Genomic DNA, 18414 nt, shown 5'->3' with positions numbered 1-18414 from the left:
GATGAGAGCTTTTGCACTATTCTTTGTGAAATTGAAGCCATTCTCAACAGTCGCCCAATAACCAAACTATCCGATGACCCTAATGACCTGGAAACACTTACACCCAACCACATTCTTCTGTTGAAGGCCAAACCCCTTCTTCCTCCTGGACTTTTTGATGATAGTGATATATACATCAAACGAAGATGGAGACAGGTACAGTATCTGTCAGATTTATTTTGGAAGCGGTGGGTAAGGGAGTATCTTCCACTGCTCCAAGAAAGACAAAAGTGGACAAAGCCACGAAGGAATTTTTCTGTGGACGACGTTGTTGTTATCATGGACCCTTCTGCTCCAAGAAGTTCATGGCTGATGGGTAAAGTGACCAAAACCTTTCCAGACAGGAGAGGTGTTGTCCGGTCAGTTCAGCTGAAGACCAAGACAGGCTTTCTGGAGAGGCCTGTCACCAAGCTCTGCATGCTATTGGAGACATAAAGATTGTTATTAAAGACTGATTTATGGATTGACTTATGAAGGAAAGAAGATTTGATTTATGGACACCGACTTCTGAAAGAAGAAGAAGAAGAAGATTTGCACACACACACACTCTTTTTGGCTCCTTTTTGAAATATGTTTATATAATTGTAGTGCACACCAACACAATTATGGGGCCGGTGTGTAGGAGCCATTTTTTATGTTGTGTAGGTATTTACTTTTCCACAAGGGTGCAGTATTGTTTCTGTTCCTTTCTTTTACCCCAGAATCTGCCCCAGCTGTTAGAGATCAGGAGAGCTGATTAGTTTGAGTTGAGTGGTGGTGGGAGAGACACAGTTTTTACACGACAGCCAGAGAATCAATAGAAGCTTTTTGTTTGTCAACTTGCCTTATCCTTTTTGTTGAAATAAACGGGAACCTCACCCAAAGACATCATAACCTTCGCAACCTTTCTTTTTTATTCACTCTGGAATCGAGTTAAGAACCATCCCAAACCACCATCAGGTGACAAGTTTTGTTTTTTGAATAGTCACCACATTCCATGTTTCCATTTTTTACACACTTGCAATTAAATATAAGATTTAAAGATATAACATGTTGTCTTTATTGGTTTGTCTTAAAGGTTTTAACTTTGCAGATAATCCCTGGTAGATAACTTGTCATCCGCAGAATTGTAAGATAGAGTGTGAACAGTATTACAGAGGGTAAGCACAATAAGTACACCAACCTTTCCAATAAACAAATTTTGTTGCTTATAATTATTACTAGTAGTGACATCTGTAGAGGCATGAGTATTACCAGTAGCTATATCTGCATTCTTTATCAAAATGGCACAGCCTAGACATTGAGAGGCAACCCATTGCGTCAATACTTTTACTTTTAATACTTATAGTAAATTTAAAAGTAAGTACTTTTTACTTTTAATTAAGTAGGATTGTTGATGTAGTACTTTTACTTTTACTTAAGTATATATTTTCCTGGGTACTTGTACTTTTACTTAAGTACTAAACTTCAGGATTCCTCCAACACTGTCCACATCTGTACTTGAAGGAGAAATACTCATAGAGCTGGTGAGAACGAAAATGTGAATAGTTAGTCAGTATTTTAAAATCTAAATCAGTTATGAAACCTTGTAGACCTGCAGGTTTCAGGCAGCACAATGGCATCACTTCCTGGAGTCTACGTGTAAATATGAAGCTGCAGTCCGTCATCTGTTAGCTTAGCATAATGGAAACAAGAACCTCTTTAAGATCACTAACATATCATATCTTATGTATTTATTCTAACCCAAAGTCCAAACGTGACGCATCATGATTTCTGGAGGTTTATGTGTTAAAAACACGATCTACAGAAACTGTGAAGGAGTTTCAGAGATGAAATGAACAGGACACTTGGTTTTCAACAAACAGCTTCTCAGGTTTATTCAGCAGATTGGTAACATCTCGCTGGTCAGATGTTCACATGATCCCACATCAAGACGACCACGATCCTTAACCTCTGGCGGTGGCTGCGGCTGCTGCAGCGGCGTCTCGGGCGGTTTTTTCGGCGGCGGCTTTGGCGGCAGCGGCGGTGGCGGCTGCGGCGGCGGCGGCGTCAGAGGCAGTGTCGGCGGCTGCTGAGAAGGCGTCAGCGGCGGGGGCTACAGCGGCTGCGGCAGGGTCGGCGACTGCGGCAGCTTTGGCTGCGGGGTCGGGGTTGGCTTCATTGATTCTGCAGAGATTAATGGTATTATTAAAATTATTATGATAATATTATATATCACAACATTTACTGGTCCGTCACTTTCACCGAACCCAGTGATGACAGTGTTCAATATCTGTGTGTGATAGAAATTAAAGGCAGTTTTACTGTTCTACAAATTAGACAAGTTCTCTAGTTTTGTTTCATTTAAAATCATAATAATCAAGTAATTATTGAAATGAAAGGTAGGTCTTAAGTTGAGCTATATGCCAGTCTGGTGAGGTATATTGTGGTATATTATTAGTGTAATGCTGCTAATACTTCAACTCTGTCAGAAAACAGTAAAAAAAAAAAATTGTGTGTACTGTGTTGTCAGCTTTATAGAGAATATGTAAGTCACTCTTGATAATTATGTACAACATTGATTTATCTCATTTACAAAATTTGCAGCATAATGCCCAGAAAAGAGAGACTCCAAAAGCAGAAGGACGGAACTGCAGCAAGCAGCTCAGGGTAGCAGCTCTCTTTTATCTTGGATCAGGCCATCAACTAGTAAAACAAATTATGGTTCATAATAGACAGTAGTATGAATTGAAAATATCCCACTGTGTTTTCTATTTATTCATTATTATTATTTTCAATTTTATAAATAATTTTGGCGATGGGTGCCCTTTTTTGGGGGTTTTAGCACTTGCCCCCCAAAATGTCTGTGCACGTGCCTGCCCCTCTGGGATAATGCAGATATCATTCCTTCCTTCCCAAGATATTTACAGTAAAACCAGATTTATAGAAGAAACAAAGTCAGTGTTCACGTACCTTATTGTCCAAAATAAGAAAATTAATTGTCCGACGGTGAAGAGTGAGAGAGCCATTTTGATAGTTTTTAGGGAGCACTGCTTCACTACAAAATGAAGATGTGGTAAAGATACAGGCGAATGTGAGTCTGTTTTGTAGTAAATGGAGCCTGAGTCATCGCTTGACTGTCAACCAATCTGAGCAGATTGGCACAACACTCCCCCAGTTTTGTTTAAGTTCAAACATCTCATGAACTAAATCAATAGTTTAAATGTGACCCAGTTCACTTTGTTTTTCCCAGTTTAATGAACTCACACAGTTTTCCAGCCTGTGGGAAACGATGATGCCAGCGATGGTTCAGTCAAATCAACAAACTGCTTCTGAAACTAGGTCATGAACACGTTGCGTCAGGAAGTTAAACTCAAACGTGGCTCTCTTTGTTTCTGCGCTAATTCTCTGCTGCAACATTAATGAATGAACATTTATTATGAATATAATATAGTATAAAAACACAAATTGCTAACAACTTGCTAACTAAACAAAGTTGTGTATGTGAGTGTGTGTGTCTATGTAAATCGGAGTTCTCCCAAAATGGCGGCTGTCCAAAAGGTTAGCATCTTCCTCTGTGCTTCTAAGATGGTCGCTGGTCAACCTAAAGAAACAGCCCCCCTTCTTTTGAAGTGGTTTTACGACAGGTAGCGTGGGAGGAGATAACTATGTGAAGAGATATGCGTGTGTCTGTGTTGGTTCTAAGTCAGACAAAGGGTGTAGAATGAAATGCAAAGAAAGACTGGGGAGGAGGAGCCTAGCAAATTAAAATTACTTTCGAATAACTTATAACCAAAGTATCACAACACAAATCAAACTTATAAACACCACAAAAAATCGAATAAACAGTTTTGCTTAGCCTAGTATAATTGTTAAGCCCAGTTGTGTTACTCGTCCGAGGAAAAGGGAAAAAGGAAGTTGCAGTTCAGTTCGCAATTCTGTGAAGTCTTCTGGCTGGTCCTTTGATTTCTACCTTCGTGGTTCTGTTGAGCTGTGGAACTCAGTTGCTGGTTGAAGTTCCCCTGCAGGACATTGAGTTGCTACTAGGAGTTTGGTAGAGCTTGAGTTGCGAGGAGGTTTCCTTGGTGAGATGAGCTGGAAGCTGAACCTTTGCGCTCCTCTCGTAGAGTTGGACGCGTAGAGATGATACGAGCTGGAGAAATCAGGCTTCTCCTGTCTGCGATGCAGCAAGAGAGGCTGGACATCCTTCCGCCCTCAGACGGATTGAAGAAAGAGATCGAGGAGGGGGAGAAGCGGGCTTATATTGCCCGGGACCTCACAGGTCATGGGGTACAGAGTGACCAATAGGAGTGACCCTTGTGGCTTTTCACACCTCTGTGTGAAGTTGAGGAATCCTGGGAGACTGAGTTCCCTGTGATCTGGCTTTTTCCAGAACAATGGAACATGTGGTTTCAGGCTTTTGACTTCACATATAGGCTGAAGAGAAGGCCTTTGGTTTCATAAAGACACTGTCCCAACAGCGCCATCTACTGATCAAGTCTGTCTCTCTATCTTATACCTCCGGTACCAGAGCGACGAGCCCCCTCAGGGAGCCGGTCGACCCTCTCGCGGTGCTGGCCGGTCCCTCCCGGGAGCTCGTCGCCGTGGAGCGGGCCGCCACATCTGTGGCGGCACATCCTGAATCGAAAATGGTGGACTTCCCCTGAATGTTTACTTGAAGGAGGAATACTCATAAAGCTAGTGAGAGCGTTCTTTTTCTCGAATAATCAGAAATGTGAAAATCAGTCAGTATTTTAAAATCTAAATCAGTTTATATGAAACCTTGTAAACCTCTTTAGAAACTGACTTCTTTGTGTTGCCCTCTGCTGGTCAGACTGAGAATGCAGGTTTCAGGCAGCACATTGGCATCACTTTCTGGAGTCTAAGTGTAAATATAAAGCTGCAGTCCGTCATCTGTTAGCTTAGCATAATGGAAACAAGAACCTCTTTAAGATCACCAACATATCATATCTTATGTATTTATTCTGACCCAAATGCAAACGTGACGCATCATGATTTCTGGAGGTTTATGTGTTAAAAACATGATCTACAGAAACTGTGAAGGAGTTTCAGAGATGAAATGAACAGGACACTTGGTTTTCAAAAAACAGCTTCTCAGGTTTATTCAGCAGATTGGTAACATCTCGCTGCTCAGATGTTCACATGATCCCACATCAAGACGACCACGATCATTAACGGCCAGCTTTGGTGGCGGCTGCTGCTTTGGCAGCAGCGGCGGCGGTGGCTTCGGCGGCGGCTTTGGCGGCGGCTGCGGTAGCTGCGGCGGCTTTGGCTGGGGCGTCCATGTTGATGTCAGTGATTCTGCAGAAATTAATGGTATTATTAAAATTATTTTGAAAATATTATATATCCCAACATGTACTGGTCCGTCACTTTCACCGAATCCAGTGATGACAGTGTTCAGTATCCCAGCCCCCCCCCCCAACATAAAATAAAATGACAGCTTCTTCATTCAAACTAAAATCATTTGTTCTTCTGCCTCTCAAACTCTGTTTCCTTCAACCAGCAGGTGTCACCAGATCATCAGGAAGTTTCCTTGAGGCCTTTTTAGGTTTAGGGCTGAAAACAGGAAGTGCTGATGTGAAACATTATGTTAATAAAGATGGTCTACGTTGTCATCTTGTGTTAAACAGGGTCAAACAGGGACTCCATCCGTTTTATATCATTCAAACCAAATTGATCAGAAACATGAGCAATGGAACTGGCCGGTGAAACTGAAGCAGACAGACTTTAACTGCTGCTGATGTTTCCACAGTGATGAAATAAAGATCACTTCTTCTTCTTCTGTGCATATAAACTAGTTTTCCAGTTTTTCAGAACAAACTTTCCATCCGACGAACACAGATGAAGATCTTCATCTTTTACCACTGGCTGTAAAACAAATGGCCCCTCTGGGATAATGCAGATATCCTTCCTTCCTTCCCAAGATATTTACAGTAAACCAGATTTGTAGAATCAGAATCAGAATTATTTTATTGGCCAAGTATGTTTGCACATACAGGAAATTGCCGTGTGTCGTTGGTGCACTGCACATAAAACAACAATATAAAAACAATATAGAACAAAACATATACAGTAACATAGTTATGGGCACGTGCGGTGCTAAACAAAGTGAGTGTTCACGTACCTTAGTGTTCGACAGTGAAAAGTGTCTGAATCCTGATGAAAACTTTTAGGGAGCACCTCTTATTTATTCACTTCGAGTTTGTGACGCAGCAGGTTGTCGGCTCCGACTGGTTCACCACAAAATTAAGGTGTGGCGAACATCCAGGCCAGTATGAACTTGTTTTGTAACACATTTTACATGGATGTCTCCTGCGTCATTAAAAGTAATGACGCAGTTTAAATGGAACTCATCAGCTCGCGTGGTTCGTGTAAAAAATAATAAATAAACATTCGTATTGCACCACAGCTTGGTTGTATTTCCTCTTGTGAAGCTTTCTTTAAATCTTTGAAAAAATTTTAAGGACCCATCGTATGCCCATTTCACCACAGTTGATATGGCTCCTTGGGGTCTTAATGAAATGTCTGTAACATATTTTGGTCAAAATACCACAAGGATCATTTAAAGCAGCCCTCCTCAGATTGACCTGTTTTGAGTGTAAGTGAATGATTCTGAACCAAACCAGGGGATTTTATTTTTGAAATTGACACTTTGAACCAAACAGTTCTAAAAGTTGATTTAACTTTTAAAAGATGCAGCAACAGTTTAACTCGATGGTAAACTGCATTTAACTCAGATTCACTGATGAGAACTTCTTTGTTTCCATCTGAATTCTTCGCTGCAGCTTTTCACAGAGAGAACAACATGTGGTGACTCTTCAGTGATGAGGTTTCTCCTCTGTGCTTCTTTCATGTGTCGACGGTGCCTTCGTCTCAGACAATACAATTCTTCACTTTCCAACACACTGGTTCAGAAATAATCAATCTAACAAACTGAGGCGTCGTGTTTTCAGGTTGTTTGTTCGTCCCGTCCTTGTGAACACGATATATCAGCAACACCATAAAGGAATCTCTTCACATTTGGTACAAACACTCAGTTTGACTCAAAGATGAACTGAATAGATTTTGGTGTTTTAGTTCAAAGGTCAAGGTCACGATGACCACATGTTCTTGTGAAGGTGATTTATCCGAATCCCCCGTAACATTCACTCTGACTCACGTGAGCTTGTTATCTTACGAACGCCTCGACTGAATCCTTTTGTCTCTAACGTTCACTTGGAATCACAGACTCAATGATTATATTTCAGAGGTCAAAGGTCAAAGATCATAGTGAATAATGTTGAGTGAATTCATTTTTCTATCGTCTGATGTTCACTCCCTGTCTCGCTTTATATTTCTGATGTTTCTAACAGCCTCTGAAGATTGGTGATGATTCATATCTGAGAAATGTGATTATGATGTGTGAACTGGGTCACAAAGTGAACTATGACCCAGTTCAACTGTTTTTTTCCCAGTTTAACGTGACTCACGCAGTGTTCCAACCTGTTTGAACACGATGATGCCAGACAAATCAACAAACTGCTTCTGAATCTAGGTCATGGACACGTTACAACAGGAAGTTAATCTGAAACTATTGCTCTGTTTGTTTATGAACCAGTTCTCTGCTGCACCTTCATCACAGAAGAAAACACGACACACTCACTCTGAGTCTTTCAACTTTTTTTTTTAACAATAAAAAAATAAAAATGCACAAATAAAATGGTATTTATAGATCAAGATATATAGATCACGTGAGAGCCGAATTAACTAGAAATGTGATTAATTTAAATTAATTATGAATAAAATCATGTCACATCAGGTAAACTTTTAAAAATGCACTTAGTTTAAATATGTTAAAGCAGTTTAGCATCTCGTACTTCTGTCTTTTAGGAAGAACGTGGTTCAGATGAGAAGAAAACACATTTCATGAAGTAATGGATTAGATTTTTATGGAAATTGAAGAATTTTTTCTATTTTTACCAATAAGTCACATCAATCAATATCAATGTATATTAATATACTGTGAGGACCCAGCTGGTGAGCAGTGCCCCACATGGCTGAGGACAGCCAGGCAGAGGAAGCTAAGAGGCGTGGTGTTGGATGGGCGGTACTACTCCAGAGGATCCTCATAGGGAACTCCTCCCCTCCCAGGTGGCTCTGATTGTCCCTTACAGCTGGAGTGAATCAGCCAGGCAATCAGGAGCCATCTTAAAACCTCAAACAAGGGAGTGAGAGGCCGAGAGCTTCAGAGGAGTGAGACCCAAACGCTGTGGCCAGACAGTCTCAGGGTAAGAGGCCAGCGGCCTGCCTGTTTGTGAATGAAGAGGATTAATTGCTGTCTCTCTCTCTCGCTGGATCAGGAAGAGCCCGACGGAATCCCAGATGCCAGTCCGGTTTAGTGTTCTGAGTTACCTTTGTGCGCCCTTTTCACCTCAACTTATGAATAAACCTCATATGTTATGTTCACCACAACCTCCGCTTCTGACTGCTCTTTTTCCGGTTTGTGTACCCACTGTCTGCTTTTGCATAGCAAGGCTCCCACAATACATGTCTGTAAATGAATATGTTCAGTTGATCAATATAATACACTCTATCAATAAGGTTTCAAGTATATTCATGTTTGTGGTTCTATGAGAAAAAGAGACGACCCTCGTCCACCATACATCATATATTTGTTATAAGTGATTGAATAACACATGTCGGTGCAGTAAAGTGAATCATGTTTAATTCAAACGTTTAGAGGAAGAAGAACTCTAAATTACAGGGAGTGAATAAAATACAAAAATAAACTTGTATTCTTTCCTCTCTCTGGACAGAACATGTCGCACCTTGTTGAGTACGATGAGGGAAACTGTGGTTTGTGAATATGATCTGAACAAATAAAATGTCGTTTGAACACCTTTGCAACACCCACCCTGTCCTCTAGAGGGCGCTGCAGTCTTGAACACTTCAGTTGATGGATCATAGCAGCAGGCAAAACAGCAACTGTATGAAAATGTAAGATAATAATTTATCAACTGCTGAAAACGTGGCTGTTTCTATGGGGTGTTTTTATTGGAAGAAGCATTTTGTAAAATGTATTGGTTTAAAAATAAGGTAGGAAGGTAGCTTGTGTGTGTTTGTGTTTGTCCTTGGTTGTGTCTTTCTATGGTCGAGTCAACACGACCATAGGTCTTTACCCAAAACAGAGACACACCAACCAGTGTGTTACACTCACACTGATCACACACAGGAGTTCCCTGCTCGCTGTGTCTTCACGTCTCTTATTAGTCATTTCACTTTCAGACCGAGCTGCTGCTCCTTCATTTCATCCCTTCTTTCTTCTCTCGTCCGTCTCTCATACGCCGTCTCTCTTCACCTCCAAAACTCCCGTCCTATAAAAAGTGCTGGCATGTATCTCTAATGTCTCTACTCTCTACTGTCTGGACATATCACAGCACACACACACACACACAGGAAAGATCACAGGGCATCCAGTTAACTGTAATGAAAGGTTGTAAAAATGGATCCCTGCAATATAACCCATGTTTTTGCTCCTCTCTCTCTCTCTCTCTCACACAGACACACACACACAGACAAACAGACACACACACTCACAGCATGTACAGTATTTTCACTTCTTAACATGTTGGAACACCTGGATGCCTGCAGGTAAAGCAACACACACAATAATATAATTTGCTCAACGTGAGAAAACAAATTCACTGTTCCCACACACACACACACACACACACACACATGCATAGCAGGACTTATATTGATCTTAAGTTCATCATAACAAAATGAGAATCAAAACTCAGAAATGCCTTTTTAGCTAATCAGAACTATTAATCATGCTAGCCAGGTACAGGTAATTAATGTAATTTGAGGGTTCAACACTGCTTATACTTATTTAAGATACAACTGTGGTTACCTTATGCTTTACTTTTGCTCCTCTTCACAAGTTCTTATCTTCTTAGCTAGTTTCTCCAGCAAATAATCTTCTATTAAGATTAAGATAAGTTTATTTATACCAAACACATGTACAGACATGCACTACACACTCATGCAATGGTAGGTAAATTTAACCTCTGCATTTAACCCATCTGTGTGCAGGACACACAGAGCAGTGAGCGACCATGTACGGCGCTCGATGATAGCTACCTCTTGATGCTGAAAATGTCATCGCTGCTTGAATCATTACTAATGGGGACCAGGAAGTGGGTGGCACCCAACCATATTTGGAAGATGTGTGTGTGTGAAGCAGTGGGTGCAGTACTAGCTAGAAACAGAAGGGCCACCAATGAGCAATGCTCACACACTCACACTCACGAAAAAACATGTCTTATGGGCTAATGCTTAAAACATCAAGGGCACCTTCAGAGTAGCTCTAGTAGTCATTTAAAAGGGTTATCCTCATGGGGACCGGGATTTTGGACCCCAAAACGCAACCGGTCCCCATCACGTGACTGTGTAAACAGTCAACGGTCCCCACAGCGTGATGATTACAAGAACACACACACACACACACACAAACAGAGATGATGCAAAGTGGAATAAAGCTGGAAATCAAATAGAAGTGAGACCTGAAAGTGACAATTAGCTTTAAATGAGCAAATAACCTTCGTTCCCCTCGTGCGTGTAAAGGACCAGTGTCGTGTTGTCAGACCAGTTTAATGATTCCTCTCCCAGTGGATCAGGGTTTGAATGAAGCTCTTCATCACTGAGCTCCACGACAGACTCACAGTGTGAAGGATGTGTGCGTGTTTACCTGAAGGTGAACGTGTTAGCTGGAGGTTCAGGTTCAGACCTGATTCACAACATGAAGGAAACGAGCAGCGAGCTTCTAACGGCAGAGAGACGTCACACAAAAGTCCTTTAACACAACGGGACATTTAACAGGTTTTAGTTTGTGTTACACGGACACACGATGGAGAACTAGACTGAAGATCATTTAGGAACACATCCGCCTCGGTCTTACATTCGGCGCGGATATGATCGATTAATCGACATTTCATTCAGCAGATATCAATGTTTTGTGTTCGCAGCTCGGTTGAAAGGAGCCGGGCTCGATCCAGTGAAGTTGTGTCCAGGTCTGATTCGCTTCTGGGTTAAATGATGAATGTGTTCAGTCGAGCTGCTTCACACACGAGTCGTTGTTTCCTCAGCTGATCCGCGGGAGAAGCGTTAAATCTACACACTTCACAACGAGGCTCGTGAAGCAGCTGCAGCATCTTCACGTGTCCACCACACAACCCTCGGGATTCGAACCTACCGCCTGCAGCTGGTGTCGAGCGGCCGCCTTCCCGAGTAGCGGCGGCGGGTCGCCCCTCTTCCAGCGCGGCTGCTCCCCGCCGGCTCGCTCCTCTCTCCTCTCCCGGCTCCTGGCGCCTCCGTCCAGGCTGCCGAAGTTCCACACGACCAGGGTCTGCAGCAGCAGCGCGGCCACCGCCGCCAGCAGGAGCCCGGAGCGGAGCCGGGCCGGCCTGCGGGAGCACGGGTTCATCTCTCTCCTCCCTCCGGACCATCTGAGGAGCAGCGAGGAGAGGGGTCCAGGAGGAGGAGAGGGGGAGGAGGGGGGAGGAGGAGGAGGAGGAGGAGGGGGAGGAGGGAGCTGGCAAAGGCTGCAAATGAGGAGAGAGTCTGCAGCAGCACAGAGGAGGAGGACGCCCCCATGTGGCCATCAGAGAGTAAACGGTTTACAAAGGGAGGGGCAGGGCCGGAGCCAGCGCCTCCACGGCCCCGGACGACAGAGTTTAACCTGAAACCACATCTGTCCACAGCAGAGCTTCAGTCCCTGGTCATTCTGCTGAGCTCCAGTAAACCCAGTGAAGTATTACATCATTGTTACTGGTTTATGGAGAAGAGACTAAATGAGTTCAGCTTTAAACTGAATCTAAACTTTCAGTGTGAGTTTGTTCTCAGATTGAACTCTGGACACAAATGTTCTGGAGTTTGTCTTTTCACAAAAGAAGAAGTCGGTTCTCTGATCAGAGCGACAGTGAAAAGAGATTTATTCAGCACAGCTACAATTCAATCCACATGAAGAAAGTCTGGAAGAAACAGGAATAAAAAATGAAAGTTGTTATCGTGCAAAATATCTCAACACAACAGTAAAAAGTTCAAAGATGAATTAAACTGAAGCAGCAGAACTTTCACATTATGTGTTTATGACCTGAGGAGATGATCACTTCGTCACTGCTTCTCCTCCTCTCCGTTACTGCTCCTTCTCCTCCTCTACGTCAGTGCTCCTCCAGCTCTCCTCCCCCACTCCGTCTGCTCCTCCTCCTCCTCTCCGTCACTGCTCCTCCTCCTCTCCGTTACTGCTCCTCCTCCTCCTCTCCTCTCCGTCAGTGCTCCTCCAGCTCTCCTCTCCGTCAGTGCTCCTTCTCCGCTCCGTCTGCTCCTCCTCCTTCTCTCCGTCACTGCTCCTCCTCCTCGTCTCCGCTCCATCACTGCTCCTCCTCGTCTCCAGCAGTGTTTCTCCTCCTCTCCGTCTGCTCCTCCTCTCCGTCACTGCTCCTCCTCCTCATCTCCGCTCCGTCACTGCTCCTCCTCCTCTCCGTCACTGCTCCTCCTCCTCTCCGTCACGGCTCCTCCTCTAACACACTTTCCAGCAGATTAGTCTGATTTCATGCATATTGCAGAGAAATGCCACTGATCTAATTGTGCAAACGTCTAGAAATAGAGACGACTTCTTCCCTTGTCTGCCCTTTCTTTCTTTCTTTCTTTCTTTCTTTCTTTCTTTATTTATCTCTTTTTTTCGTTGCTTCAGTTATTTTTATTCTGAAGTCTTGGTTCTGGATCTTCGTCCTTCAACCTTTATCTCCCTCCTCGCTCAGCGTGAATCACGTCTAGTGTGTGTGAAGTTTATCCTCTGTCCAGATCCGATCCTGAACTTTCATTTATTAATAATCCACATCCAGAGGTGGAATGTTACGAAGTATTTTTACTTCATTACTGTACTTAAGAAAATGTTTACGTATCTGTACTTGACTTAAGTTAAAACTTTTACTCCGTTACATTTTGCAGCTATTATCTATACTTTTACTCCACTACATTTCTACAATATGTGTTGTTACTCGTTACATTTTATGAACACAGCTTCGGGAAATATGGATTACGTTGCTGTTTTGGAAGTTTAAACACGGACACACACACACACGTGTCCTTACACCGCAAAAAGACGTTTAGAATTATGTTTATAATAATGAAAACAAGTAACGAAGTAACCACAATGCTTGTGCCTTTATCAGCCAGGTGCTAAACAACTAAGCGTAATGCTTTTTCATGCAACAACGAGGAACACCTGCCATTTAGCGATCTTTTTCGTTTTTCAGGAACTACCTTTTCAAAATAAAAGTATAACATTTCTCCTTCCGTCTAAACCATTTCAAAATATTCAGAAGATGAATATTTTGAATGCCTGACCAATGGTCAAATTTTCATTTCAAGGTCCTTCATTTAAATTTTCTCATTCTAAGATCTGCCTTGTTCTGACCAGTTTTAGTTGTTTTTCATGTTCCATGTTTCCATTTTTTACACACTTACAATTAAATATAAGATTTAAAGATATAACATGTTGTCTTTATTGGTTTGTCTTAAAGGTTTTAACTTTGCAGATAATCCCTGGTAGATAACTTGTCATCCGCAGAATTGTAAGATAGAGTGTGAACAGTATTACAGAGGGTAAGCACAATAAGTACACCAACCTTTCCAATAAACAAATGTTGTTGCTTATAATTATTACTAGTAGTGACATCTGTAGAGGCATGAGTATTACCAGTAGCTATATCTGCATTCTTTATCAAAATGGCACAGCCTAGACATTGAGAGGCAACCCATTGCGTCAATACTTTTACTTTTAATACTTATAGTAAATTTAAAAGTAAGTACTTTTTACTTTTAATTAAGTAGGATTGTTGATGTAGTACTTTTACTTTTACTTAAGTATATATTTTCCTGGGTACTTGTACTTTTACTTAAGTACTAAACTTCAGGATTCCACCAACACTGTCCACATCTGTACTTGAAGGAGAAATACTCATAGAGCTGGTGAGAACGAAAATGTGAATAATAAGTCAGTATTTTAAAATCTAAATCAGTTATGAAACCTTGTAGACCTGCAGGTTTCAGGCAGCACAATGGCATCACTTCCTGGAGTCTACGTGTAAATATGAAGCTGCAGTCCGTTATCTGTTAGCTTAGCATAATGGAAACAAGAACCTCTTTAAGATCACTAACATATCATATCTTATGTATTTATTCTAACCCAAAGTCCAAACGTGACGCATCATGATTTCTGGAGGTTTATGTGTTAAAAACACGATCTACAGAAACTGTGAAGGAGTTTCAGAGATGAAATGAACAGGACACTTGGTTTTCAACAAACAGCTTCTCAGGTTTATTCAGCAGATTGGTAACATCTCGCTGGTCAGATGTTCACATGATCCCACATCAAGACGACCACGATCCTTAACCTCTGGCGGTGGCTGCGGCTGCTGCAGCGGCGTCTCGGGCGGTTTTTTCGGCGGCGGCTTTGGCGGCAGCGGCGGTGGCGGCTGCGGCGGCGGCGGCGTCAGAGGCAGTGTCGGCGGCTGCTGAGAAGGCGTCAGCGGCGGGGGCTACAGCGGCTGCGGCAGGGTCGGCGACTGCGGCAGCTTTGGCTGCGGGGTCGGGGTTGGCTTCATTGATTCTGCAGAGATTAATGGTATTATTAAAATTATTATGATAATATTATATATCACAACATTTACTGGTCCGTCACTTTCACCGAACCCAGTGATGACAGTGTTCAATATCTGTGTGTGATAGAAATTAAAGGCAGTTTTACTGTTCTACAAATTAGACAAGTTCTCTAGTTTTGTTTCATTTAAAATCATAATAATCAAGTAATTATTGAAATGAAAGGTAGGTCTTAAGTTGAGCTATATGCCAGTCTGGTGAGGTATATTGTGGTATATTATTAGTGTAATGCTGCTAATACTTCAACTCTGTCAGAAAACAGTAAAAAAAAAAATTGTGTGTACTGTGTTGTCAGCTTTATAGAGAATATGTAAGTCACTCTTGATAATTATGTACAACATTGATTTATCTCATTTACAAAATTTGCAGCATAATGCCCAGAAAAGAGAGACTCCAAAAGCAGAAGGACGGAACTGCAGCAAGCAGCTCAGGGTAGCAGCTCTCTTTTATCTTGGATCAGGCCATCAACTAGTAAAACAAATTATGGTTCATAATAGACAGTAGTATGAATTGAAAATATCCCACTGTGTTTTCTATTTATTCATTATTATTATTTTCAATTTTATAAATAATTTTGGCGATGGGTGCCCTTTTTTGGGGGTTTTAGCACTTGCCCCCCAAAATGTCTGTGCACGTGCCTGCCCCTCTGGGATAATGCAGATATCATTCCTTCCTTCCCAAGATATTTACAGTAAAACCAGATTTATAGAAGAAACAAAGTGAGTGTTCACGTACCTTATTGTCCAAAATAAGAAAATTAATTGTCCGACGGTGAAGAGTGAGAGAGCCATTTTGAGAGTTTTTAGGGAGCACTGCTTCACTACAAAATGAAGATGTGGTAAAGATACAGGCGAATGTGAGTCTGTTTTGTAGTAAATGGAGCCTGAGTCATCGCTTGACTGTCAACCAATCTGAGCAGATTGGCACAACACTCCCCCAGTTTTGTTTAAGTTCAAACATCTCATGAACTAAATCAATAGTTTAAATGTGACCCAGTTCACTTTGTTTTTCCCAGTTTAATGAACTCACACAGTTTTCCAGCCTGTGGGAAACGATGATGCCAGCGATGGTTCAGTCAAATCAACAAACTGCTTCTGAAACTAGGTCATGAACACGTTGCGTCAGGAAGTTAAACTCAAACGTGGCTCTCTTTGTTTCTGCGCTAATTCTCTGCTGCAACATTAATGAATGAACATTTATTATGAATATGATATAGTATAAAAACACAAATTGCTAACAACTTGCTAACTAAACAAAGTTGTGTATGTGAGTGTGTGTGTCTATGTAAATTGGAGTTCTCCCAAAATGGCGGCTGTCCAAAAGGTTAGCATCTTCCTCTGTGCTTCTAAGATGGTCGCTGGTCAACCTAAAGAAACAGCCCCCCTTCTTTTGAAGTGGTTTTACGACAGGTAGCGTGGGAGGAGATAATTATGTGAAGAGATATGCGTGTGTCTGTGTTGGTTCTAAGTCAGACAAAGGGTGTAGAATGAAATGCAAAGAAAGACTGGGGAGGAGGAGCCTAGCAAATTAAAATTACTTTCGAATAACTTATAACCAAAGTATCACAACACAAATCAAACTTATAAACACCACAAAAAATCGAATAAACAGTTTTGCTTAGCCTAGTATAATTGTTAAGCCCAGTTGTGTTACTCGTCCGAGGAAAAGGGAAAAAGGAAGTTGCAGTTCAGTTCGCAATTCTGTGAAGTCTTCTGGCTGGTCCTTTGATTTCTACCTTCGTGGTTCTGTTGAGCTGTGGAACTCAGTTGCTGGTTGAAGTTCCCCTGCAGGACATTGAGTTGCTACTAGGAGTTTGGTAGAGCTTGAGTTGCGAGGAGGTTTCCTTGGTGAGATGAGCTGGAAGCTGAACCTTTGCGCTCCTCTCGTAGAGTTGGACGCGTAGAGATGATACGAGCTGGAGAAATCAGGCTTCTCCTGTCTGCGATGCAGCAAGAGAGGCTGGACATCCTTCCGACCTCAGACGGATTGAAGAAAGAGATCGGGGAGGGGGAGAAGCGGGCTTATATTGCCCAGGACCTCACAGGTCATGGGGTACAGAGTGACCAATAGGAGTGACCCTTGTGGCTTTTCACACCTCTGTGTGAAGTTGAGGAATCCTGGGAGACTGAGTTCCCTGTGATCTGGCTTTTTCCAGAACAATGGAACATGTGGTTTCAGGCTTTTGACTTCACATATAGGCTGAAGAGAAGGCCTTTGGTTTCATAAAGACACTGTCCCAACAGCGCCATCTACTGATCAAGTCTGTCTCTCTATCTTATACCTCCGGTACCAGAGCGACGAGCCCCCTCAGGGAGCCGGTCGACCCTCTCGCGGTGCTGGCCGGTCCCTCCCGGGAGCTCGTCGCCGTGGAGCGGGCCGCCACATCTGTGGCGGCACATCCTGAATCGAAAATGGTGGACTTCCCCTGAATGTTTACTTGAAGGAGGAATACTCATAAAGCTAGTGAGAGCGTTCTTTTTCTCGAATAATCAGAAATGTGAAAATCAGTCAGTATTTTAAAATCTAAATCAGTTGATATGAAACCTTGTAAACCTCTTTAGAAACTGACTTCTTTGTGTTGCCCTCTGCTGGTCAGACTGAGAATGCAGGTTTCAGGCAGCACATTGGCATCACTTTCTGGAGTCTAAGTGTAAATATAAAGCTGCAGTCCGTCATCTGTTAGCTTAGCATAATGGAAACAAGAACCTCTTTAAGATCACCAACATATCATATCTTATGTATTTATTCTGACCCAAATGCAAACGTGACGCATCATGATTTCTGGAGGTTTATGTGTTAAAAACATGATCTACAGAAACTGTGAAGGAGTTTCAGAGATGAAATGAACAGGACACTTGGTTTTCAAAAAACAGCTTCTCAGGTTTATTCAGCAGATTGGTAACATCTCGCTGCTCAGATGTTCACATGATCCCACATCAAGACGACCACGATCATTAACGGCCAGCTTTGGTGGCGGCTGCTGCTTTGGCAGCAGCGGCGGCGGTGGCTTCGGCGGCGGCTTTGGCGGCGGCTGCGGTGGCTGCGGCGGCTCTGGCTGGGGCGTCCATGTTGATGTCAGTGATTCTGCAGAAATTAATGGTATTATTAAAATTATTTTGAAAATATTATATATCCCAACATGTACTGGTCCGTCACTTTCACCGAATCCAGTGATGACAGTGTTCAGTATCCCACCCCCCCCCCCCCCCCCCCAACATAAAATAAAATGACAGCTTCTTCATTCAAACTAAAATCATTAGTTCTTCTGCCTCTCAAACTCTGTTTCCTTCAACCAGCAGGTGTCACCAGATCATCAGGAAGTTTCCTTGAGGCCTTTTTAGGTTTAGGGCTGAAAACAGGAAGTGCTGATGTGAAACATTATGTTAATAAAGATGGTCTACGTTGTCATCTTGTGTTAAACAGGGTCAAACAGGGACTCCATCCGTTTTATATCATTCAAACCAAATTGATCAGAAACATGAGCAATGGAACTGGCCGGTGAAACTGAAGCAGACAGACTTTAACTGCTGCTGATGTTTCCACAGTGATGAAATAAAGATCACTTCTTCTTCTTCTGTGCATATAAACTAGTTTTCCAGTTTTTCAGAACAAACTTTCCATCCGACGAACACAGATGAAGATCTTCATCTTTTACCACTGGCTGTAAAACAAATGGCCCCTCTGGGATAA

At 42.4% G+C, this 18414-nt stretch overlaps 1 protein-coding gene and 1 long non-coding RNA gene across 2 annotated transcripts; both read right to left on the bottom strand.

Moving 5' to 3' along the window:
• Positions 1–1869: 1869 nt before the first annotated feature.
• On the bottom strand, positions 1870–4525 carry LOC128458112 (uncharacterized). Its single transcript, XR_008341985.1, has 2 exons — positions 2971–4525; positions 1870–2184 (listed from the first exon to the last, which is right to left on the bottom strand). It is a non-coding gene; the product is annotated as an uncharacterized LOC128458112 (long non-coding RNA).
• A 9019-nt stretch (positions 4526–13544) lies between these two features.
• On the bottom strand, positions 13545–15783 carry LOC128458107 (ice-structuring protein A-like). Its single transcript, XM_053442762.1, has 2 exons — positions 15460–15783; positions 13545–14674 (listed from the first exon to the last, which is right to left on the bottom strand). Exons 1-2 carry the CDS (start codon positions 15513–15515, stop codon positions 14455–14457), a joined length of 276 nt encoding a protein of 91 aa, XP_053298737.1. The 5' UTR covers positions 15516–15783; the 3' UTR covers positions 13545–14454.
• Between the last annotated feature and the right edge of the window lie 2631 nt (positions 15784–18414).

Source organism: Pleuronectes platessa, chromosome 16, assembly GCF_947347685.1.
Source record: "Pleuronectes platessa chromosome 16, fPlePla1.1, whole genome shotgun sequence".
Classification (NCBI taxonomy): Eukaryota; Metazoa; Chordata; class Actinopteri; order Pleuronectiformes; family Pleuronectidae; genus Pleuronectes; species Pleuronectes platessa.
Note: the sequence above shows the minus strand (reverse complement) of the source record. Positions and strands in the feature narration are given on the sequence as shown.

What these genes read in the sequence shown, in the direction of transcription:
- LOC128458107 (XM_053442762.1), bottom strand. Translation starts at nt 15,515, where the DNA reads ATGGCTCTCTCACTCTTCACCGTCGGACAATTAATTTTCTTATTTTGG. An exon ending in TTCTTATTTTGGACAATAAG is followed by an intron (nt 14,675 to 15,459) that starts GTACGTGAACAC and finishes TAATCTCTGCAG; the next exon opens with AATCAATGAAGCCAACCCCG.